Source organism: Prionailurus bengalensis, chromosome B3 (assembly GCF_016509475.1).
Source record: "Prionailurus bengalensis isolate Pbe53 chromosome B3, Fcat_Pben_1.1_paternal_pri, whole genome shotgun sequence".
Lineage (NCBI taxonomy): Eukaryota > Metazoa > Chordata > Mammalia > Carnivora > Felidae > Prionailurus > Prionailurus bengalensis.
In genome coordinates, this window is record NC_057355.1 from 108263369 (window position 1) to 108288435 (window position 25067).

General features: G+C 36.3%; 1 protein-coding gene across 1 annotated transcript in view; it reads left to right on the top strand.

Moving 5' to 3' along the window:
- Positions 1 to 25067, top strand: part of MNAT1 (MNAT1 component of CDK activating kinase) — a 214025-nt gene that overhangs the window by 133709 nt on the left and 55249 nt on the right. The window contains exon 7 of the mRNA XM_043556300.1: positions 2662 to 2783. Coding sequence (XP_043412235.1) covers positions 2662 to 2783 — 122 coding nt within the window. The remainder of the gene's footprint in view (positions 1 to 2661; positions 2784 to 25067) is intronic.

A 25067-nucleotide genomic window follows, 5' to 3' on the forward strand; every position in this document is an offset into this window, starting at 1 on the left:
TAGCTTCTGGCAGCCACCATTCTACTTTCTGTCTCTATGAATTTGACTACTCTAGGAATCTCAGGTAATTAGAATCATACAGTGTTTGTCCTTTTGTAACTGGCTTCTTCTTTCTTCTTCTTCTTCTTCTTCTTCTTCTTCTTCTTCTTCTTCTTCTCCTTCTCCTTCTCCTTCTCCTTCTCCTTCTCCTTCTTCTTCTTTTCCAGTTTATTTTTTTTTTAATTTTTTTTTAACATTTATTTATTTTTGAGACAGAGAGAGACAGAGCATGAACAGGGGAGGGGCAGAGAAAGAGGGAGACACAGAATCGGAAGCAGGCTCCAGTCTCTGAGCCATCAGCCCAGAGCCTGACATGGGGCTCAAACTCATGGACCGCGAGATCGTGACCTGAGCCAAAGTCGGACGCTCAACCGACTGAGCCACCCAGGCGCCCCTTTTCTAGTTTATTTTTATTTATTTTGAAAGACAGAGAACAAGCAAGGGAGGGGCAAAGAGAGAGGGAGACAGAATCCTAAGCAGGCTCCATGCTATCAGCACAGAGCCTGGTGTGGGGCTCGAACTCCCAAACTGTGAGATCATGACCTGAGCTGAAAGTCAAGAGTTGGATGTTTGACTGAGCCACGTAAGCGCCCCTGTAACTGGCTTATTTTACTTAGCATAATGTTTTTAAGATTCATTCACGTTTTAACATGTGTCAACGTTTTTAACTTTTTAAGGCTGAATAATATTCCATTGTGTGTATATGCTACATTCCGTTTATTTATTCATCCATCAATGGACACGTGGGTTGCTTCTACCTTTTGGCTATTGTCAATAATGATGCTATGAACATTGGTGTACAAATATTTGTTCGAGTTCCTGCTTTCACTGCTTTTGTGTATATAGTCAATAATGGAATTTTGTTGTCTTATATGATAATTCTATATTTAATATTTTGAGGAATCAACATTCTGTTTTCCGTAGTGGGTGTGCCATTTTACTTTCCTACCAGCAATGCACAAGAGTTCCAATTTATTTACATCTTTGACAAAACTTGTTATTTTCTGTGGTTTTATTTGTTTTGGATAATAGCCATCCTTAATAGCCATGGGTGTTACATGGTATATCATTGTGGTTTTGATTTGCATTTCCTTAATGACTAGAAATGTTAAGCGTCTTTTTATATGCTAAATGGCAGTTTGAGTCCTTTGCCAGTGTTTGGGGAAGAACTTTTGAGGTTACATTGTCAAAGAAGTTATTAATACCTGACAGTAAACTAACTAGGGTGATGCTACATGGGATTAAACTTTGTTGAAAAGAAAAACCACAGGTCACATGCAGATGTCTTCAGTGGTTGTTTCTCACTGCCTCAGTTGCACTTTATCACTTTTAAGTCATAGTTTTTACTTTTTTTTTTTTTTTCAAATAAAAGAGAAATGTACTGTGTATCCAACTTAGTAACTTAGGAGAAAAATAAAGGAAACTAAGGGAGGTAACAACAGAACTAAACTATAAACTAGAATATGGTGGGATTAATAACTGCAAGAGCTCATTTTTATTAAAAAGCTAGGAATTAAGTTGTTGAGAACTATACAAAGAAAAAATAACTAGAGTTAGAATCTGAAAACATGGACTATATAAAAAAATAGGGATTTTTAAAAATTAGAATCTATGTTCAAATGTATGATAAATCTCAATGTAATGATTTATATAGCTCAGTGGTCTTTAATTTTGTATGCTTGTAATTAAATACAGTCCTTTTATTTTAGTTAGTAGTTATTTCTTTTCAGAAATATCCTGGATGTTTCATTCAACTTAGTTTTTACTACAGAATTCTCTCTATGTGTGTGTTTGTGGGGGCGGGAGGTATAAGTAACTATCATATCCACACATTTGGTAAGTAAGTTTTTTATTTCATTTTAAAGACTTAAGAGAGTAGAAATTTATGTGGCAAAATTTTGTGGGGAATAATTTAATTAGTGTTCTTGCCTAATTAGGGCTTTCAGTAAAACACTGAGTACCAAAATTGTCAAAGCTGTATCATAAAAATAGGAAAATATGAGGATGGACTGCACTTATACATGTGCAGAATTCTACCATTGATAGTGAATAGATATATACTCTTTAAGGCTAAATTTGAATTTATTATTATTTTTAACTTTTTTTAATTTTTATCTATGTAAATATAATTTATAGTCAGATTGGCTTATGTACAACACCCAGTGCTCATTCCAACAAGTGCCCTCCTCAATGCCCATCACCCATTTTATTTTTTTGAGAGAGAGAGAGAGAGAGAGTGCGCATGCAGCATGTGCAAGCGGGGGAGGGACAGAGAGAGAGAGAGACCGAGAAAATCCCAGGCAGGCTCCAGCTGCTCAGCACAGGAGAACTCTGAGATCATGACCTGAGCCAAAATCAAGAGTTGGACGCTCAGCTGACCAAGTCACCCTGGAGTCCCAATGCTAAATTTGAATTTAATGATGGATTTGGTTTTCTTCTTTTAAATCATGTCAATTACCATATGTTAATTATATAATGTGGGTTTCAGTAATATAATGAATTGTACCCATGAAATAGCAGAGTTAATAGATAATATTTTTAAAGTAAGGAATTTAGTCTACAGATAAATAGTAATATGAAAATAATATTAAAAGATATTGCTCTAATTCATTTTTCTAACAGGGTCAGCATATTTCATTAGCACCTATTCAAAAGCTTGAAGAAGCTCTATATGAATACCAACCACTGCAGATAGAGACATGTGGACCACAAGTTCCTGAGCTTGAGATGCTGGGAAGACTTGGGTAAGTGTCTAAGAACTTCTCATTGAGGAGCTGATTTTAGGGCTTCACTGTTGGTACTATTTTTAAATTACGCTTTAAAACATTTTTTAGATTTTGAATTTATGGAACTGTACTCTTCTGCAAAAAATGAATGGTTCTTAATACTAAAGGTACACATTATTTTTTCTGTGGTTTTATTAGGTCTTTTGAGTTAAGATTGGATTATATTAGTTCTCTTTTTAGTGATGTCGTTGGCAGTCATACTGAAGTAGCTGTTCATTTTCAGCTCACTGTGTATTTTTTTTTTTTTTAGAAATAGGGGCTTAATTTAGTCGTTAGTAAAAATATGAGAGTTGTGACCTTGCCATGAAAAAGAGTAGATTTACTCATTGTCTGTTGTTTACAGCATAAGTATATTTATGAGAAATGAGCCACAAAATATATTTAGTCAAAAGGTATAATGTAGGGATGGCCCACTGGCTCAAAAGCCATACTATATGCATCTGTTTTGGAAATGAACCTGGGATTGTGACTCTTTTGAGTGATGGAGATGATCATAGTCTGTGTCAGTGAACCAGGTGGGTATCTACAATATACTTGAAAAGTGTAAGTACAGACTTTGTTGGATGGAACAAATCCATGTCCTGGTCTGGTTTCTCAACCTAAACTTTTGAATGAAAAGAAGACTCAGAAACCATTGCTTCTTAACAAAATAAAATAGTGTAAAGAATATAATGTGAGGGGAGCCTGGGTGGTCATTCGATTAAATGTCCATCTTTGGCTCAGGTCATGATCTTACAGTTCATGGGTTTGAGCTCCATTTTGGGTTTTGCACTGACAGCTGAGCCTGGAGCCTGCTTTGGATTCTGTGTCTGTCTCTATCTTCCCCTCTCCAACTTGTGCTCTCTCTCTCTCCCTCTCTTGAAAATAAACAAACATTAAAAAAAAAAAAAAAGAATGTAATGTGAAAATAAAGTAATAGGTTCAGTGACACCAGGTGATTAAAAAGTAATTAAAAAAGAAGACCCCCTCCAGTCGCCTGGGTGGGTCAGTCAGTTCAGCCTCCGACTCTGGATTTCGGCTCAGGTCCTGATCCCAGGGTTGTGGGATTGAGCCCCGCGTCTTAATCTGTGCTGAGTGTGGAGCCTGCTTAAGATTCCCCCACCTCCCTCCTCCTCCTTCATTCTCTCTGTCTCTCTCTCTCTCTGTGCCTGTCTCTACCCCTCTCCCCTCTCCCTTGCTTGTGCTCTCCCTCTCTCTCTAAAAAAAAAAAAAAAAAGACCCAAAAAGCAAAAACAAGATAGATGAAACAGATTATAAAACCTACATACAAAAAAAAAAACAAAACAAAACAAACCAAAACAGAAAAAACAAAAAAAATCCCTACATGTATCTTCAAAACCAAAATCTTGAATGTGACGCATAGTATTTTACATATGAAACTGGAGGCTCTCAGGTCAAATTACTATTAAAATGGTAGATAATTTACTAATCTGCTATTTAGTAGATCTTAATATTTTCTTTAGTTCTGTATTCTCTTAAGGTCCTACATCTTCCATACATGAAGCCAAAGGGATGTGAAACAAAACCTAAACCCCTTTTGAGTTTAAGATAAATTTGTCAAATAATTGGCCAAAATTGAAGCTTGAGACAGACAATAATAGGTTTCATGATGTAAAAAGTTAGTGATAAAGATGTTGGTTTCTTATCTTTTATTGGGTTAGCAAGTGCCAGAATTCTAGATCTCAAAATAAATTTTTAAAAAATCTTTATTTTTAATGTTAGTGACAACAAAGTGTGTAAAGTAATACTCCTTTGTTACAGGGGTTTGCATTTTCCAATAGTTTTGTCATCAAAATTACATTTGAAAGATTATGGAAGTAGGCATGCATAATGAGAATACAAGTGAAATGGATGAAAACAGTACAAAGGAGGGGCGCCTGGGTGGCGCAGTCGGTTAAGCGTCCGACTTCAGCCAGGTCACAATCTCGCGGTCCGTGAGTTCGAGCCCCGCGTCAGGCTCTGGGCTGATGGCTCAGAGCCTGGAGCCTGCTTCCGATTCTGTGTCTCCCTCTCTCTCTGCCCCTCCCCCGTTCATGCTCTGTCTCTCTCTGTCCCAAAAATAAAATAAAATAAAATAAAAAAAAAAGAAAACAGTACAAAGGATAGGAAGAGAGAAAAACTATTGCTGTAATGTTCTTACAGTTTACACGAAGTGGTATAAGAGTATCTGGAGATAGATTGTGATAAGCTAAAGATGTTTAATATAAACCCTACAGCAATACTAAAAATGTTAGAAAAAAAAGAGGGATAGTCAGTAAGTCACTAGCAGAGAAAATAATGAGATCATAAAAATACTTCATTAATGAAGAGGAGCACAGGAAAAGAGGGTGGCAAAAAATAAAGATATGATACAATTAGGAAACAGCATAGTAGTGGATTTAGTCTTAACTATGTCTGTAATTGCATTACATATAAATGATCTAGGGGGCACCTAGGTGGCTCAGTCAGTTAAGCATCTGACTTTGGGTCAGGTCATGATCTTATGGTTCATGGGTTTGAGCCCCGCTTCAGGCTCTGTGCAGACAGCTCAGAGCCTGGAGCCTGCTTCGGATTTCTGTGTCTCCCTCTCTCTCTCTGCCCCCTCTCCTGTCCATGGTCTTTTGTGTGTGTGTGCTCGCTCTCTCTCTCTCTCTCTCTCTCTCTCTCTCTCAAGAATAAATACACATTAAAAAACATCTTTTTAAATGACCTAAAACAGTGCTATCCAATACAACTTTCTGATGTGATAGAAATATTATGTCTCTGTTGCCCAAAATAGAAGTTCTCAGTTTCATATTTCTACTGAGCACTTGAATGTGTCTTAGCGCAGTTGAAGAATTGAATTTTAAATTTTAATTCAGTTTGTTTGTTTATTTATTTATTTTTAATGTTTATTTCTTTTTGAGAGAGCGACAGAGAGACAGAGCACCAACAGGGGAGGGGCAGAGAGAGAGAGAGAGAGAGAGAGAGAGAGAGAGAGAGGAAGACACAGAATCCGAAGCAGGCTCCAGGCTCGAGCCAGCTGTGTCAGCACAGAGTCTGAGGCGGGACTCAGACCCACGAACTGTGAGATCATGACCTGAGCCAAAGTTGGACGCTTAACCAACTGAGCCACCCAGGCACCCCTAATTCAGTTTAGTTTAAATAATGATGTATAGCTAGTGGCTCCCATATTGGATAGCACGGGTCTAAATATTCCACATAATAAGCAGAGATTGTCAGATTGCGTTAAACCCAAGATTTACTATATGTTTCCTACAAGGAACTGACCGTTATATGTAAAAATACAGTTTCTCTGAGCTTTCCAAGTTTCTCTGTACTTTCTGGATTTATAATTTGTTGTTTTTCTTTTGTAAATATCTCAACCATTTATTCTTCACAGATTTCTTTTTCTCATTAAAGGATTTCTTTCTCATCTTGCTATTTTCATAACTAGTATTTCCATAACATTCCTTTTTATAATTTTCACCTCTTTTCTGAAATCCTCTGTTTCTACATGTTCTCTACCTTTTTCACTAGATCCTTTAACTTAGTAATCATGTTACTTTAAAGTGCCTCTTTGATAGTTCCAACATCTCTGGGTTTGGTTCTGTTGACTATTTTATTTTATGTCGTGATGATAGATTTGTTTTTCCTGCTTTCTTGTGTTTATTGTAATTCCTGTTTGAATATTGGATAATCTGTGTGACAGAACAGAGACTGAGATAAATAATATTTATGCCTGAAAATATTTATGTCCTGTTCTTCTGCCAAGGCATTAGTGTAGGGAGTTAAGCATTAAGTCTGTAGTTTGATCTTAGTTTGGGTTTTATTGTTGATTCAGTTGATGTTGATAGGCTTCATATTCTTCCAGTTATAGTCTGTTGCCACTTCGTGCCTAGTATGAGGCCTGGGGTGCTGGAAGGATCTTTTCAGTCTTCTTGCTCCACTCTTAGCTCTCAGCAGGTGCTGCCAGCCCGAGCCCCATAGGAATTCTCTCTTGGGTTCTCTCTCCCCAGCAATAGACTACTTCTTCTCTTTACTTGGAATAAGTTTTGTGGTGGAAACAAGGGGGTTTCTTAGTTCTGCTGTTCTAACTTTAGCCTCAAGAGGTCTTATTTGCTGGAACCTCAGAGTGATGCTTTCTTGGTGTACCTATCTCTTTCCTGAGGCAAACAACTTTTATCTTTTATTTCAGAGTGCAGGTGTGTTAGCTATTCCTTTCCCAGCTCCACAACTAAACAGTAGGTGTTGATAGGGATGGGAAGTCTTGGGTGTAAGGCAGTTTTCTCTTCCTCCCCCAATCCCTGCTTTGCATCATTGTGGTAGCACAGGTACAAATGGGTTTTCTGCCTTTCCTCAGTGTTTGAAGGCTTTTCCCTGTGTCACCACAGAGTTGAGGAGGGTGGCCATAGGTTTTCTACTTCTCCCCCAGTGGCAGCCAACCTTTGCCTTTCCCAGCAGCTGAGTTCTGGCTGTTTTTGTTTTTTGGTTTTTTTTTTGTTTTTTTTCTTAAAGTTCATTACCTCTAGCATTTAGTGTTTTATTTTTGCCGATTCTTACTGGGTTTCTGCAGTGGAATATCCTCATCTTCCTCTTATAATGTGTTATTTTTGGTGCTGCTGCTATATATACACATGTGTATATTTAACTAACCCCATTAGAAATCTGTGTAAAATAGATGTAGCTTAATTAACTGCTTTTTCTCTTTGTTTTGAGTAAATTGTTAAATTTAGTAAACTTATTGTTTGGAACCCTTTTTGATCTCATTTTGTCTTTGTCATTATGATTTAGATTTTAAAATGTGGGGTAAGTGTTCTTTTAAAAAAATTTTTTTTTAATTTTATTTTTTAAAATTTACATCCAAGTCAGTTTGCATATAGTGTAACAGTCATTTCAGGAGTAGATTCTTAATGCCCCTTACCCATTTAGCCCATCCCCCCTCCCACATCCCCTCCAGTAACCCTCTGTTCTCCATATTTAAGAGTCTCTTATGTTTTTGTCCTCCCTCCCTGTTTTTATGTTATTTTTGCTTCCCTTCCCTTATGTTCATCTGTTTTGTATCTTAAAGTCCTCTTACGAGTGAAGTTGTATTTGTCTTTTTCTGATGAATTTTGCTTAGCATAATACCCTCCAGCTCCATCCACATAGTTTTAAATGGCAAGATTTCATTCTTTCTGATTGCTGAGTAATACTCCATTGTATATACATACCACATCTTCTTTACCCATTCATCCACTGATGGACATTTGGGCTCTTTCCATACTTTGGCTATTGTCGATAGTGCTGCTATAAACATGGGGTGTATGTGCCCCTTTGAAACAGCATACCTGTATCCCTTGGGTAAATACCTACTAGTGCAATTGCTGGGTCATAGGGTAGTTATATTTTTAGTTTTTTGAGGAACCTCCATACTGTTTTCCAGAGTGGCTGTACCAGTTTGCATTCTCACCAGCAGTGCAAAAGAGATCCTCTTTCTCTGCATCCTCACCAACATCTGTTGTTGCTTGAGTTGTTAATGTTAGCCATTCTGACAGGTGTGAGGTAGTATCTCATTGTGGTTTTGATTTGTATTTCCCTGATGATGAGTGATGTTGAGCATTTTTTTCATGTGTCGGTTAGCCATCTGGATGTCTTCTTTGGAGAAGCATCTATTCATGTCTTTTGGCCATTTCTTCACTGGCTTGTTTTTGGGTGTTGAGTTTGATAAGTTCTCTATAGATTTTGGATACTAACCCTTTATCTGATATGTCATTTGCAAATGTCATTTCCCATTCCATTGGTTGCCTTTTAGTTTTGCTGGTTGTTTCCTTCACCGTGCAGAAGCTTTTTATTTTGATGAAGTCCCAATAGTTCATTTTTGCTTGTGTTTCCCTTGTGTCCAGAGACATGTTAAGAAGTTGCTGCAGCCAAGGTCAAAGAGATTTTTGCCTGCTGTCTCCTTGAGGATTTTGCTTCCTGTCTTACATTTAAGTCTTTCATTCATTTTGAGTTTATTTTTGTGTGTGGTGTAAGAAAGTGGTCCAGGTTCATTGTTCTGCATGTCGCTGTCCAATTTTCCCAGCACCTCTTGCTTAAGAGACTGTCTTTATTCCATTGAATATTTTTTCCTGCTTTGTCAAAGATTAGTTGGCCATGTGTTTGTGAGTCCATTTCTGGGTTCTCTATTCTGTTCCATTGATCCGAATGTCTGTTTTTGTGCCAGTACCATACTGTCTTGATGATTACAGCTTTGTAATACAGCTTAAAGTCCGGGATTGTGATGCCTCCTGCTTTGGTTTTCTTTTTCAAGATTGCTTTGGCTATTCGGGGTCTTTTCTGGTCCCATACAAATTTTAAGATTGTTTGTTCTAGCTCTGTGAAGAATGCTGGTGTTATTTTGACAAGCATTACATTGAATACATAGATTGCTTTGGGTAGTACTGACATTTTAACAATATTTGTTCTTCCTATCCAGGAGCATGGAATATTTTTCCTTTTTTGTGTGTCTTATTCAATTTCTTTCATAAACTTTCCATAGTTTTCAGTGTATAGATTTTTCACCTCTTTGGTTAGATTTATTCCTAGGTATTTTCTGGTTCTTGGTGCAATTGTAAGTGGGATCAATTCCTTTATTTCTTTTTCTGATTGTTGGTGTATGGGAATGCAACTGATTTCTGTGCATTGATTTTATATCCTGGTACTTTGCTGAATTCATGGATCAGTTCTAGCAGTTTTTTGGTGGAATCTTTTGGGTTTTCCATATAGAGTATCATTTCATCTGTGAAGAGTGAAAGTTTGACCTCCTCCTAGCTGATTTGGATGCTTTTTATTTCTTTGTGTTGTCTGATTGCTGAGGCTAAGACTTCCAATACTTTGTTGAATAACAGTGGTGAGAGTGGAGATCCCTGTCTTGTTCCTGACCTTAGGGGGAAAGCTCTCAGTTTTCCCCATTGAGGATAATATTAGCTTTGGGTCTTTCATATATGGCTTTTATGATCTCGAGATATCTTCTATCCCTACTTTCTTAAGGGTTTTTCTCAAGAAAGGATGCTGTATGTCAAATGCTTTCTCTGAATCTATTGAGAGGATCATGTGGTTCTTGTCCTTTCTTTTATTGATGTGATGAATCACATTGATTGTTTTGCAGATATTGAACCAGCCTTGCATCCCAGGTATAAGTCCCACTTGGTCGTGGTGAATAATTTTTTTAATGTATTGTTGGATCTGGTTTGCTAATATCTTTTTTTGCATCCGTATTCATCAGGGAAATTGGTCTATAGTTCTCCTTTTTAGTGGGGTCTTTGGTTGTGGAATCAAGGTAATGCTGGCTTCATAGAAAGAGTTTGGAAGTTTTCCTTCCATTTCTATTTTTTGGAACAGCTTCAAGAGAATAGGTGTTAACTCTTCCTTAAATGTTTGGTAGAATTCCCCTGGAAAGCTATCTGGCTCTGTACTCTTGCTTTTTTGGGAGATTTTTGGTTACTAATTCGATTTCTTTACTGATTATGGGTCTGTTCCAATTTTCTATTTCTTACTGTTTCAGTTTTGGTAGATCATATGTTTCTAGGAATTTGTCCATTTCTTCCAGATTTTCCATTTTATTGGCATATAATTGCTCATAATATTCTCTTATTATTGTTTTTATTTCTGTGTTGGTTGTGATCTGTCCTGTTTCATTCTTGATTTTATTTATTTGGGTCCTTTCCTTTTTCTTTTTGATCAAACTGGCTAGTGGTTTATCAATTTTATTAACTCTTTCAAAGGACCAGCTTCTGGTTTCATTGATCTGTTCTGGTTTTTTTGGTTTTGATAACATTAATTTCTGCTCTAATCTGTATTATTTCCTGTCTTCTGCTGGTTTGGGGTTTTATTTACTATTCTTTTTCCAGCTCTTTAAGGTATAAGGTTAGGTTGTGTATCTGAGATCTTTCTTCCTTCTTTAGGAAGGCCTGGATTGCTATACATTCCCCTCTTATGACCACCTTTGCTGCATCCCAGAGGTTTTGGGATGCGGTGTTACCATTTTCATTGGCTTCCGTGTACTTTTTAATTTCCTTTTTAACTTCTTGGTTAGCCCATTCATTCTTTAGTAGGATGTTCTTTAGCCTCCAAGTATTTGTTATCTTTCCAACTTTTTTTTTATTGTGGTTGATTTCGTGTTTCATAGCGTTGTGGTCTGAAAATATGCTTGATATGTTCTTGATCTTTCTGTACTTGTTGGGGGTGGAGAACGTTCCATATGCACTGGAGAAGAATGTATATTCCGTTGCTTTAGGATGAAGTGTTCTCAATATATCTGTTAAGTCCATCTGGTCCAGTGTGTCATTTGAAGCCATTGTTTCCTTGTTAATTTTCTGTGTAGATGATCTGTCCATTGCTGTAAGTGAGGTGTTGAAGTCCCCTACTATTATGGTATTATTATCAATGGGTTTCTTTATGTTTGTGATTAATTGATTTATATATTTGGGTGCTTTCACATTTGGAACATAAATGTTTACAGTTGTTAGATCTTCATGGTGGATAGACACCTTAATTACGATATAATGCCCGGGTAAGTGTTCTTTATATAAGGTATTACCATATAGTGTTTGTACTTTTCCCATGTTTTTCTTACCTGCAGTCTTATTTGAACCTAAATAAAGGAGACTGGATCACTTTTTTTTTCTTTTTCTTTTTCTTTTTCTTTTTCTTTTTCTTTTTCTTTTTCTTTTTCTTTTCTTTTCTTTTCTTTTTTTTTTGGTGGTGGTGGTTGGGGGACTTTCATTAGCCATTGACTATTTATAATATAGTTAGTTCCAGAATTCTCAAGGTAGATTTTTGCTGCTCTCAACAGACTATACATATATTTTATATCCATAACAGTTAAGAAGGCAAATTTTTTTGATTACAAATAAACATGTATGTATTTGTCAGTAGACCTTGACTATAATCTTTTCTTTTTTTCTTAAAAAATTTTTTTTTCCATGTTTTATTTATTTTTGAGAGAAAGAGAGACAGAACATTAGCAGGGGAGGGGCAGAGAGAGAGGGAAACACAGAATTCAAAGCAGGCTCCGGGTTCTGAGCTGTCAACACAGAGCCTGACGCAGGGCTCAAACCCATGAACTGTGAGATCATGACCTAAGCTGAAGTTGGATGCTTAACCAACTGAGCCACGCAGGCGCCCCTATAACACTTTCTTTTAGCCATCTGTGGCTAAGTAGTTCAGGAATTTCTAGGTCATCAACAGTGATGTCAAAATTGCTAAGGAAGCATTGACTTTTACTTGATATAGAACTATTTATCTGTGAAGATAGAATTCACTCACAGCTCTTCAGCCTTCTACCTTGAGAAAGGGATTGAATTCCATACAGACCGCTTTAGTTTTTGGAGCCAGGATTTGCTCAAAAGCTGTCTTTTTGGTGATGTTATAACCTCATACAAAACATTTGCCAAAAATAAACTCTAAATTGATTTCTTATGCTATTAGTTCATTTCTTTAAATGTAGTTATTATTTGAAGCTATATGTATCTTATTTTTTTCTTATTAAAGAAAGCTTTATAAATCTAAGAATATATTTTTACTTACTCTAACTTTCAGAAACATTTAGAGACAAACTGAAGAATTTTTTCTGTGAAATGACTTTTCAGAGAATTATTTGGTATCCTCAAAGGTGCTGCTGTTAGAGTACAATATAAACTTAAGTTGACTAAAGGTGTAATAGTTACACATGTGTCCTAAGAGTTGTCCATGTCTTGTATCTACTAAGCCCTGTGTATCCCTTTACTACAGTGGGCGCCCCAACTTCCCCCGGTCCTCTACCTTCTACTCTTTTTATTTTTTTTTCCTATTACAACAAAATTTCCATTTTATATTACGTTATCCTATAGAGGAACAAGTTCAATTCTTCTAGAGGCAAATAAAGAATAAACTAACTATCTTATTTCTATTTTCTTATATCTGCTTTGAAATCTGTATGACTTGGTGAAGTTAAGAATGGTATACTTTGTAGTTTCACTTTAGTTGGTGCAAAAATATGGATGGAGGCTCTTTCAAAATAATTTTATTTTTAAAAATTTTTGTTAATGTTTGTTTATTTTTGAGAGAGAGAGAGAGACAGACAGAGCACGAGGAGGAAAAGGTCAGAGAGAGAAGGAGACACAGAACTGGAAATGGGCTCCAGGCTGTGAGCTGTCAGCACAGAACACGATGAGGGGCTAGAACTCAAGAGCCATGAGATCATGACCTGAGCTGAAGTCAGACTCTTAACCTACTTAACCACCCAGGTGCCCCTCAAATAATTTTAATTATATATTTTGGGAATTAAGTGATATAAAGTCTTGGGAGCCATTGTGTCTCCAAAGAATTATATTTTTTTCCTCACACGTAACTTTGATAAAGGATGAAATCAAAAGTACATTGCCATGAAGTTTTTAGTGGCTTTTACTAGGGTCTTTTTTAGAGTTAGTTAAATTTGAGAAGCAGAAGAAGAATAAATGAAAAATTTTCACTCAGGAGAGTATTATGAATATATAATTATATTTCACCTTGCACTAGTAGTACTCTTCTTGTTTGCTCAAGGCAATATGTAAACTTGTTTATTAATTCTGTGCCAGTGGGAGAAAGCATTGGGAAAATTTAACTGCTAATTGCAATTCCCTAGACAATGGCTTTAGTGGTTAGTCTAGTAGTCTCATTGATTGGCACTCTGAGATTGTCTTTTTAATAATCAACTGGATTTCTAGTTAATATTTTACTACCTTCCACCCAAAGAAGAGTTATTCCCTTAACTGATATAAATTATGAGTGCTTATCAGTTTTATTCTTCAGTTTCTAATTATTTAATCAAATCTCTCTACTGTTTTAAGTAGATGGAAGTGATTTATTTAACATGAGTTTTTCATTCATGAGGTTATAAAACTAGTTTTATAAGATAAAATGCGATCTTTAAATAAGATCTGTTAACACAACTGATACGTCTGTGCTGTCAGTTATGCTAGGTTTATTTTTTTATTAAAAATTTTTTTTTAATGTTTATTTAGTTTTTGAGAGAGAGAGTGCAGTGCAGTTGGGGGAGGAGCAGAGAGAGAGAGAGGGAGACACAGAATCCGAAGCAGGTTCCAGGCTCTGAGCTGTCAGGACAGAGCCAGATGTGGGGCTCGAACCCACGAACTGTGAGATCATGACCTGAGCCAAAGTCAGATGTTCAACAGACTGAGCCACCTAGGCAGCCCTATTTTTTATTTTTTAAAGATTAAATTTTTTTTTAATGTTTACTTATTAATTTTTGAGAGAGGGAGTACCACCGGGGGAGGGGCAGAGAGAGAGAGAGAGAGAGAGAGAGACACACACACACACAGAATCCGAAGCCGGCTCCAGGCTCAGAGCTGTCAGCCCAGAGCCTGATGCGGGGCTCGAACCCATGAACTGTGAGGTCATGACTTGAGCTGAAGTGGGAGACAACCGATTGAGCCACCCAGGTGTCCCTGAAGATTTTATTTTTAAGTAATGTCTGCACCCAATGTGGGACTCAAACTTATAGCCCTGAGATCAAGAGTCACATGCTCTACTGACTCAGCCAGCCAGCCAGGTGCTCTCAGTTATGATAACTTTACAAAACAGATTTAAAGTCTGATGGTTTAATATCTTGAGTCCTTCCTCATCAGATGCTAAGCTTATTTAGCTATTATTACATAACCAATGGTGAAAAAATTTGTGATAGTAATAATAGTATTGAATTGAGTTAGTTAACTAGAAAGTTTTTTGTTTGATCTCTGTGAATACCTGTCACTTTTGTTTTCTTGTGTGGCCATAGACTATGTTGATAAAACCAACCTACCAAAAGTAACTGACCTGTTAACAAATCATTACTATTGGCAAAGCAATTAAAAGTTTTTGTTCTTGAGGGACTAGGATAGGTTATAGTCCCTAGAATAGAAGACCTATCTTCACAGTAACCTTGGAGATGCTTTCATGACCATTCTTTTGGTCTTAAAAACTGTTTGGTTTTTTTTTTTTCCAGTTGATAAATTGGAACTTTATATATCAAGACTTTGAGATGAGGCATTGAACGTATTCTATCAATTTTTTTGTTATAACACTCTCTTTGTCACCCTTCTTCTTGTTTTTTTTTTTTTTTTTTTACATTTATTTATTTATTTTGAGACTGAGAGTGAGCATGAACAGGGGAGGGGCAGAGAGAGAGGGGAGAGAGAATCCCAAGCAGGCTCTGCACTGCTAGCACAGAGCCTGATATGGGGCATGAACCCACGAACTGCAAGATCATTACCTGAGCTGAAGTTAAGAGTCTGAGGCTTAAGCAACTGAACCACCAGGCACCCCTGTTTCCCTTCTTAAGCATTTCATCTTCTTCTTTTTAATGTTCATTTATTTATTTTAAGAGAGAGAGAGAGAGAGAGAGAGAGAGAGAGAGAGAGAGATAAAGCATAAGCAGGGGAAGGGCAGAGAGTTGGGGGAGAGAGGATCTGAAGCAGGCCCTGGGCTGACAACAGAGAGCTTGATATGCGGCTTGAACTCACTAACCGTGAGATCATGACCTGAGCCTAAGTGGGACACTTAACTGACTGAGCCACCCAGGCAGGTGCCCCTTAAGCACTTCTTCATTGCTGTCATAGAAGAGTTTTTAATATTATCAATCTGGTCATGTCTCTCTGTCATTAATATCTTTCAGTGGCTCATCATCACCCATACAATCTGACTCCTGTCTTTGTAGTCCTAATACCCTGCCCCCTCATACTTGGTGTTTCTTAAGAATCTTATTGTTTCTCACACATTTTTGTGCCATTGCATGTGCCATTTGCTTTCCTTAGCATCTTACTACTGTCTTTATATTTGTGGCACAGTCCTCCTGGTAATTTCTTTTCCTCTTTTCCTCCTATGCATGAGTTGTCTGTTTATTCTTTGTCTTCTTTTTTACTGGGGTAGTATTGTTTTCCTTATTTATTTAAATGAGTCATCTGTATAGTAAGACTATTAACCCTTGAAATTTAAAATTTTATTTTTTAATCTTACATTGTTTATGATATGAAGTAGTTTTCATCTCTAAGCAGTAAAATGTATTGATGATGTCCTGTTAGTTTTCCATTTTTCTTCTACTAGGTCCTAAACCAACATAGAACTTTATATATATTTATATTCTAATACTTGTGTAGCTTCAATTTTTTATCTAATTACTTAATTCATCTGGAATTTATTTTTTGTAAGGAGCTATAAAAGAATCTTTATTTTTTTTCAACATGGTAAATCAGTTGGCCCAGACCAATATATTCAATAAGACTTTTTTTTTTTCTACTGATGGGTTTTATTAATATACTAAGACTTTTTCTCCGCTACCCTTTCTTTTCCATTAATCTGTGTTTCGGTATTTAACAGTATCACATAGTTATTAACTTAAATTCATGATATGTTTTAATATTAAGCTATGCATTTTTTTTTCTGTTGCTGTGTATCAAATTAGTGCAAATTTAACATCCATTTTTATCTCATTCGTTATCAGTGTCTGTGAGTCAGTAGTCTGGGCATGGGTTATCCAGAACCAAGTAATTCTGGTGTCACGTGGTTATAATCAAATGTCAGCAAGTGCTGTGGTTCCATGTAAGCGAGGCTTGTGGGGGTTGTCTTCCAAGCTTCTTCATATTATTGGCAGACTTAGGTTCCTTCCAAATGTAGAACTTATGGTGGCTTTCATCTTTGATGCCAGCAAGAGAAAATCACTTTGACTCTTTCTTTTATTTTTATTTTTATTTTTATTTTTATTTTTTTAATTTAAAAAAAAAAATTTTTTTTTAACATTTATTTATTTTTGAGACAGAGAGAGACAGAGAGCATGAACAGGGGAGGGTCAGAGGAAGAGGGAGACATAGAATCTGAAACAGGCTCCAGGCTCTGAGCTGTCAGCACAGAGCCTGACACAGGGCTTGAACCCACAGACTGTGAGATCATGACCTGAGCTGAAGCCGGACGCTTAACCGACTGAGCCACCCAGGCGCCCCGCCTCTTTCTTTTAAAGGCTACCTATCTGATTACGTTTGGCCCACCTAGATACTTTCCCTTTTTTCTTATTATATATTTTTTAATGTTTATTTTTGAGAGAAAGAGAGAGAGAGAGAGAGAGAGAGAGAGAGAGAGAGAGAATGTGAGTGGCGGAGGGACAGAGAGAGGGAGACAGAATCCAAAGCAGGCTCCAGGCTCTGAGCTATCAGTACAGAGCACTGTGTAGGGCTTGAACCCACAAACCATGAGCTCGTGACCTGAGTCAAAGTTGGATGCTGAGTCACCCAGGCACCCCTAATTTCCCTTTTCATTAACTGACAGTCAACCTGTTTGAGATCTCAATTACATCTGCAAAATCCCTTTTGCAGTATAATTTAATCTCAGGAGTGAAATTCATCATATTCACTCATTGAGAAGGAGTTGTGCAAGAATGACATAAGGGAATCTTGTAAGCCATTTCAGAATTTTGCCTATCTCAGGTGGGACAAGTCTTCCTTTGCTATTTAGCTTTTTCAAAGTATTCTTAGCATTTAAAAAAAATGTTTTATTTATTTTTGAGACAGAGAGAGACAGAGCATGAGCAGGGGAGGGGCAGAGAGAGAGGGAGACATAGAATCCCAAGCAGGCTCCAGGCTCTGAGCTGTCAGCACAGAGCCCGATGTGGGGCTTGAACTCACAAACCGCGAGATCATGACCTGAGCCGAAGTTGGACGCTTAACCGACTGAGCCACCCAGGCGCCCCAATTCTTAGCATTTTTATACATTTATTCTTCTAAGTAAACTTTGTTGGCCAAAGCAGCAAATCATTGTATAATTCTTTCAAGTTTTCTGTACATTTGGAAATTTTTACAATAAGATATTGTGAAACAGGTATTCAGACAAACCGAAACCCATGAATAGCTTAACTAAGATATAGCCATTCAACTCATTCCTTAGATAACAATCAAGCACCACTCCTTTTGGGATTTTATTTGGAATTGCTTTAAACTTATAAACTGATTAGAAAAGAATGGGCATTTGAAATCTATTGAGTTTTCATATACCTCTCTTAGAAATTAATTTTTGTTATACTTGTGATGCTGTTATAGAATTATTTTCATTATGCTTTCTGATTCTTTTTTTAAATAAAAAAATTTTTTAAAATATTTATTTTTGAGAGAGACACAGAGCTTGAGTGGGTGAGGGGCAGAGAGAGACACACACCCACACACAGAATCCAAAGCAGGTTCCAGGCTTTGATCTGTCAGCACAGGAACCATTGCAGGGCTCGAACTCATGAACTGTGAGATCATGACCTGAGCCAAAGTCATGCGCTTAACTGACTAAGCCAGGCACCCCTCTGATTCATAAATATATTTTTATTTTGTATCTAGCTGCTTTACTGAACTCTAATAATTTTGTTCTATTAGGTGAGTATCTGGGGTTTATTTGGAAGTAAATCATCTGAAAAAATGAATTTTTTCTTTTAAATGCTCTAACTCTGACTGCAGTTTTTAAAATATTTTATTGAATTTGGCTAAAGCTTCCTAACTTGGTGATATCTACCTCTGATAACTGCAGTTTCTTATTTTTGACGCTTCAAGTGTTTAATCATTAAGTATCATATTGACTATTTGTTTAAGTGATTTTTTTCTTACCATTTTGGAGAAGCATTTTTAAAAATCACATTGAAATTTCTGTTTTTTGGTCAAGGTCTTTACCTGTTGACCTATTATACATGGATTGTCAAAAAATGGAGGAAAGGTGTATGTTTTCTTTGTTTTTGATGCTGTCCTCCTAAGTTTAAATGTTAGTTTTATAAAATCTTAGGGACATCAGAAAATCAAAGAACATGGAAAAATAGGAAAGTCACAGAAAAAACTGCAATATGTCTGTGCATAAAACATATGATATATGTTATATTTGGTTATAATTATGAACATATTACTAAATTAACTTTTTTTCCCCACTATGACAGCAAAATGTCTTTAAGTATCTGTTTTTCTTGGCATTTGAATTAGAAATCAGCTCACACATCTAACATGAACCTTTATGCTTAAAGTTCTAGTCTGGCTTTAGTCTGGTAAGTTTTAAATCTTTTTTATGCAATCATGGAAAAAAATATGTTTCTGCTTGAAGCAGTTGTCAAACAAGCTTCTTTCATCGACAGTCAGACACAGGGCAGCTGAATGAGGCTGTTTAGTCTAGAGTAAATGCTCATGAGATTACAAGGTCACTGAGGAAATGTAATTATGCAGTTGATTCCAGAATAGTTTTTTTATAGTAAGAACTTTAAAAGTATTAAATCATAATATTAATTATGGATATATATATCTAAAAATCAATCTTAGAAAAGAAGCACTACATAAATGAAATTATTTAGTTTAAATAATAAAACTATAATTAAATTATTACAACAAAATATAGTTTTAATTCAGATTTTTCTAGGACCCTAAAAAAAGCAAGTTCAAGTTACTATTGGAATTTGGTCAATTCTTCCCAAATCATTATAAAATTCAGAAGACTCTGTATCTCTATATATAAATGTTTCCATTGGGAAATGAAACCTCATGGTATTTAGCTCATGTTAATTGCAAAAACAGTTTGTTATTTAATAGTTCCTTGAGTTATGGAGCACCTTCTGTGTACCAGTTACTCTTCTAGGTACTGAGAAAACAGCAGTGAACAAAAAGGAGAAAACACCTACTGTCATTCTATTAGGATGAAGCCAACAATAAAAATACACTAATGAATCTATTAGATGGTAGTATTTTGAGGACAAATACAGCAGGATAAAGGGATATGTAGTGATTGGAATAGAGTGCTATTTTTACATGGTACTGATAGAATCTTTTGTAGAAAGATATTTGAACAGACGTGAATTAAGCAAAGAAGCCAATCATGTGATATCATCGGGAGAGTCAGAAGGAATTGTAAGTGTAAAGGTCCTGAGGTGGGAGTCTACATGAGAAGGAGAAAGTAGGCCTGTGTCTGGAGCAGAGTGAATTGGGGAATAGTATATCAGAGTGGTAGCAAGTTTTTATGTAAGGAGGCAGGCTGGGCCCAGTTAGATTGTGTAGGATTTTTTAGGTAATGATTTCTAAGACTTGGGCTTTAACTTTGAAGGATATGGGAGGTCATAAGAGAATTTTGAATACAGGTGTGTCATGTGACTTACATTTAGAAAGGTTTATTATAGGAGAATCGATAGAGTGAAAACAAGAAAGCTTGCAGCAGTCCTGATTAAGATGGTAGTGCCTCATACTAACATGGTAGCAGCGTAGTTGCTGAGAAGATGGTCAGATTATAGATACAATTTTGATATGGAGACCAAAGAATTTTTGATAGATTAGATGTAGGGAGGTATAAAAAATTTTCTGAGCAACAAAGCTGCCATTTACTGTGATAAGGGAGAGTAAGGGAGGGATTCTTTGAGGCAGGGTAGTTGTCAATTGCTTTAAGTTATTTATCAAATAATCATTGTTTAAAAATATTTCTAAAAAATGTTTCCAAAGAGGCTGCAAGAGTTGGAAAAAAACCTTAGAGATAACTCCATGCAATGTCTCCTCTTTTGTAGGACAGTGAGCTGTCTTGAGTCCACTATAGATAAGAGAGGCCAGAGAAGAAAACTTTTGTGCTCATAGCCACATCTCTGGTTCGTGCAAAGCTAGGACTAGATTCTTAGTCTCTTAGGCTACTTTTTCTCTGTTGTACCACCTACCCTTACCATATACAGAGCTTTCAAAATCTGAATGAGCTTTATTTTTTTTTTTATTTTGCTTTTAGATCATTATAGTTTCAGATAGCATATTAAGGAGAGTGAATTCGAATTATGTAGTCTCAAAAAAATTATTCTGTTCTAAGCATAAGCCAAATTCTAGTTTCCATTCTGTGTTTTGTGCATGTGTATGTGAGAAAAATAGGATTGAGTTGGGCAAAGTAACTCACAGGCTTTTGTGTTGGAGCATAGGTAAAAGTGACCTGATAGTGGGGGTGTAGCAAGGGTGGGGCATTAGCAATAGTTCGTCCCAGTGCAGGCAGTTAGGAGTTCCATTGTCTGTAGAGAATTTAAAAAATAATAAAACCAGTTGAAAGTCAGTCTACTTTTTTTTTTTTGTCACCACGTACTAACAGTCTAAGCATTGTCCATTTTCAAATACTCCTTCCTTAAAAAATATCTTTTGTTGGTTCAAGTTCTAAATAATCGCTGTTACTTTTGAATTTCATAGTATGTATGTAAACTTTCAATTAGCACATCTTTATTTTTTTTAATAACACTGTATTGTACATAGTTAATTCAGAGAACTCCCAGTTTTATAGTCAGCCGTATGCTCCATACCCCCCATCCCCCAATATCTAATACCCATGTGCTCAGCTCTATTTAGCCTCATTCAAGAGTGAGTCTGTAAGGGTTTAGAATCCTTCCAGATTTTTTTCTGGCAAAATTTTTATATCCATCTCCCCTGTGGTGCTGTAAGTTCCTGAGTAGTAGAATTGGAATAAACTTCAAATAGATAAATAGATATAGCCCAGTGATTGTAAAGATGAAAAAATAAAATGTAAGTTCTTGGAGCATTTATTTGTGTTTAAAAACCCTTCAACCAGGGTGCATCTGAAGGTTGCAGCTAGAATCAATCCTAAAGAAACACAGACATGAATAGTATTACAATTTCTGGAATTTATTTTGAAATAGATATTTTATGAAACTCTGTCAAAGTCATCCTTATCATTAAGATGTTTCCTGTTTGGATCTATTGCTTCAGGAAAGAAACTGGAAATTAAAATTAACAAAACATATTCTTCATTGATTATGAGCAAAGGTAAACTTTTTAATTGAAGTATAATCAACATACAGTATCCTATTAGTTTCAGGTGTACACCATAGTGATTCAATATTTTTGTACATTACAAAGTGATCACACAATAAGTCTAGTTACCATCTGTTTCCATGCAAAGTTATTACAGTATTATTAACTGTACGGTCTGTGTTCTACATTACATTCCCATGACTTATTATAGGATTAAGGAAAGGTAAATTGACAAATCTGGTTTTATTACATACTGAACAGGAATATGTGAAGATCAGTTTTAATGAATTCATTGACAACTTTGGAGAAGTCAGAGCTCAAAACAAAGTATTTTGAGTTCATTATGTTTTCAAAAATTGATATAATTAATAGGTATTTTAATCTGTAACTTTTTGGCCTCTTTTGTGATGTAAATTTTATTTTTGTTTTACATTAGAAATTTTCTACTGGCATAATTATGTGCACAAAGTCCAATAAAAGAAAAATCTCACTATCTATGTTCACTTTCTGCATTGTTATTCCCATTTCATGATTATTACAGAAAATAATTTTGTTGTATAGGAGAGTAGATGTGGTAAAAAATGATCTGCTCTGCCTATCCAATATGCTAGGTGTGCAACTGACTGATAAGAGTTGGCCCTGAGGATGGGATCCTGTGTCATAGGTTTCTGTCACACCAAAGCATTGTCAATTTAGTTATAAAAATGAATTTCCCATATTTGGTCTTATTGTTTTCAGAAGAATGTGGAGACTTAGATTTTGTTTTGTTTGAGGCAAATTATTATTCAGAGACAGATTGTATTTGCCAATAATTTATTTAAAACAGGTTTATTGTGGAAATTATAATTTATAATGTTTCACAAGCCAATAGCATATAGGATAATGTCTCTTGGTAAGCCAGTAAAGAAGTACTCTAAGTCAATGATAGATTAATTACACTATTGTTTCAGGCAAAGGAGAGGTGAAAGAGAGAAAGCCCAAGTTTAGTTGAGGTGTACCTTTCTATGCATTGGTTCTCAGTAGAGTCAGTCTTTGCAGCTAAAAGCTGGGGTATCAGCTGTTGGTGTAGGTCCCTTGCTGTTGGAGCATGTAGCTAGTGGGCAATGGCTCTGGTGTTGGCAGGCATGGCGGGCTGCTCTGAAGGTTATCACTCTAGGGACCTGTACACTGTTTGCACCACTGTCTATGAGGAGTAGCTTTGCCAGAGCAGGAACAGATGTCTCTTCCCTTCTTGGGAGTGCTGCATGGTTTAATACCATTGCCAACCAAGAGAAGCCTGGTTATGGCAGAGACAAGTGTCTCAAGATCTCTGGAGAGTTTTTGGAACAGAGCAAGCTTGACCAGACCGAACACCCTCAGTACGGCCTCGCAGACTCTTGGTATTTAAAGTTTAAATGTTCATTACATCTTAGCTGCTCTTCAGCATGTTGCTGTCAGTATGTCTCCAGCAGTGCCTGTCAGCAGTTGAACTACTGAGCACTTAACCAACCACAACAGGTGTCTATGACAACATCCTGACACAGCTTCCTCAGTGCAAACAAATTCACCCTTAGATCAAAACCACTTTACTTAAGTCATAAACAATTGAATTTGAAATCATAACAAACCAATACACAACAGATTTGGAAAAAAAGTAATGGTCAGGAATTAGATCCTACTTAGATTAAAAAACTGTGGTTGTTGAATCTGGAAAACAAATGGCTGTGCTTTGAGGGAGCAGAATGAATAGGACTGATTAATCATTTTTTAGTTTATGAAAGATTTTTTAAGGGAATACTCTTTTGAAAAGAAAATTGCCAATGGGATGGTAAAATGTGGATCAGATGACCAGGCAGGATTGGGCTCTTCATGCTGAAATATTTCCTTGTAGGAAAAGATGCTGATTGGTTCTGTGTAGCTTTGATATTTATTTACTGAGAACAAGATGCTATTTCAGGTAATTTTTCAAAGCCAAGTGAATTGTCGTTCTTGAATTCTGTATACCTCAACATAACTTTTTTGACTCTGCCCAGCTTCTAAATCTTAGCTTATTGTTGTTCTATTTGTGTATTTTTAAAGTTTGTTTGTTTGTTTGTTTGTTTGTTTATTTATTTATTTGTTTATTTATTTTGAGAGAGAGTGAGCGAGTGAGCACAAGTCAGGGGGAGGGGGGAGAGAGAGAGAATCCCAAGCAGGCTCTGTCTGCATTGTCATTGCAAAGCCCGACTTTGGGCTGGATACCACAAACCGTGAGATCATGACCTGAGCCAAAATCAAGAGTCAATAGTTAACTGACTGAGCCACCCAGGCACCCCTATACTTGTCTCTTAACATCCTAACGTGAGAAATAAAGATTTAGCTGTCTACAACTCCTTCCCTATCCAAATTTCAGTTCCCCTGTTGTGTCTCAAAACAGTTATATCACCCTTTTTATATTGGATCAATATTCACTATTTCCATGGTGAATATGTAAATATTATTTTCAGCTGAGCCACGTATAATTCAGTGATTTTGTTCTTTAGATTTCTCATAATGATTGCCTTGCCCTTTTTTTTTTTTTTTTTTGTCTTCAATTTTTTCTTTGGACTTAATCAGCATCTTGCTTACCTCATCAAACCCTAAAATCACGTTAACTTTTCTGGGGCTAATGGGCATGAAAACAAAATAGAATATCACCATTTGTCAGCCGCTTGCCTGCCTCAGCAAGTCCTAAAACCAACTTAACCAGTCTGGGGCCAATAAATATGGAAGTAAAATAGAATAATCACTCTTCACTTTCTTTTAACCTCCTTACCCAGTGTCGATGGCACTTCAGTGGTGTTTTTGTTAATACCTTAGTCTTCCCTGCCCTTGTGCTTGCTTGTGTTACAGGCATGCAGCCTATCTGCTTTGCTGGTTTATGATGAGTAACATCTGGGTTTGTGGGATTGCTGCTTTCTAAATCTTTCAAAAAATACTCTGCCAAGGAGTGATGAGCTGTTTTTAGATTTAGAGAAAATTTGTTCAACCTTTAAGGCAAAAGCTTTGAGTTTTACCTCAAACTGAATTTAGAAAGAATTGAAAGTTAGGGAGCCAGAAGCAGTAATATTTACTTCATTCTCCTATTTCCACCCCTCCTTCTAAGAGAAGACGATGAAGAAAGATTCAGTGGCCAGGACTTGGTAGTGAGAGACTGGAGTCTTCCCAGTTGTAAGATATATTTTTGGACAGCTCTGGTCTCCCAGCAAATGCGTCAGTTAACAGAAAGGTATTTGTTGCACATCTATGGTAACTTTTCTATGAAGCTACCATTTTTAGGAAGGCTTAGTTGTTATCTTTATCCTCTCATTTGGTTGAAATTAACACATATAATCTGATGGTGGCCCTACCATTTCCATCTGTTTCTGGAGTTTGCTAACTGGTCTTGGTGAATTTTATTTATTTGTTGCAGAATAATTTTACCAGTACCATCTTAACTCTCAGCTTATACTTAATGTTTAAGAATGATATATTGAAGAGCTATATTATTAGTGTTTTCAGATTGTCAATTATGTCCAGCATTTTA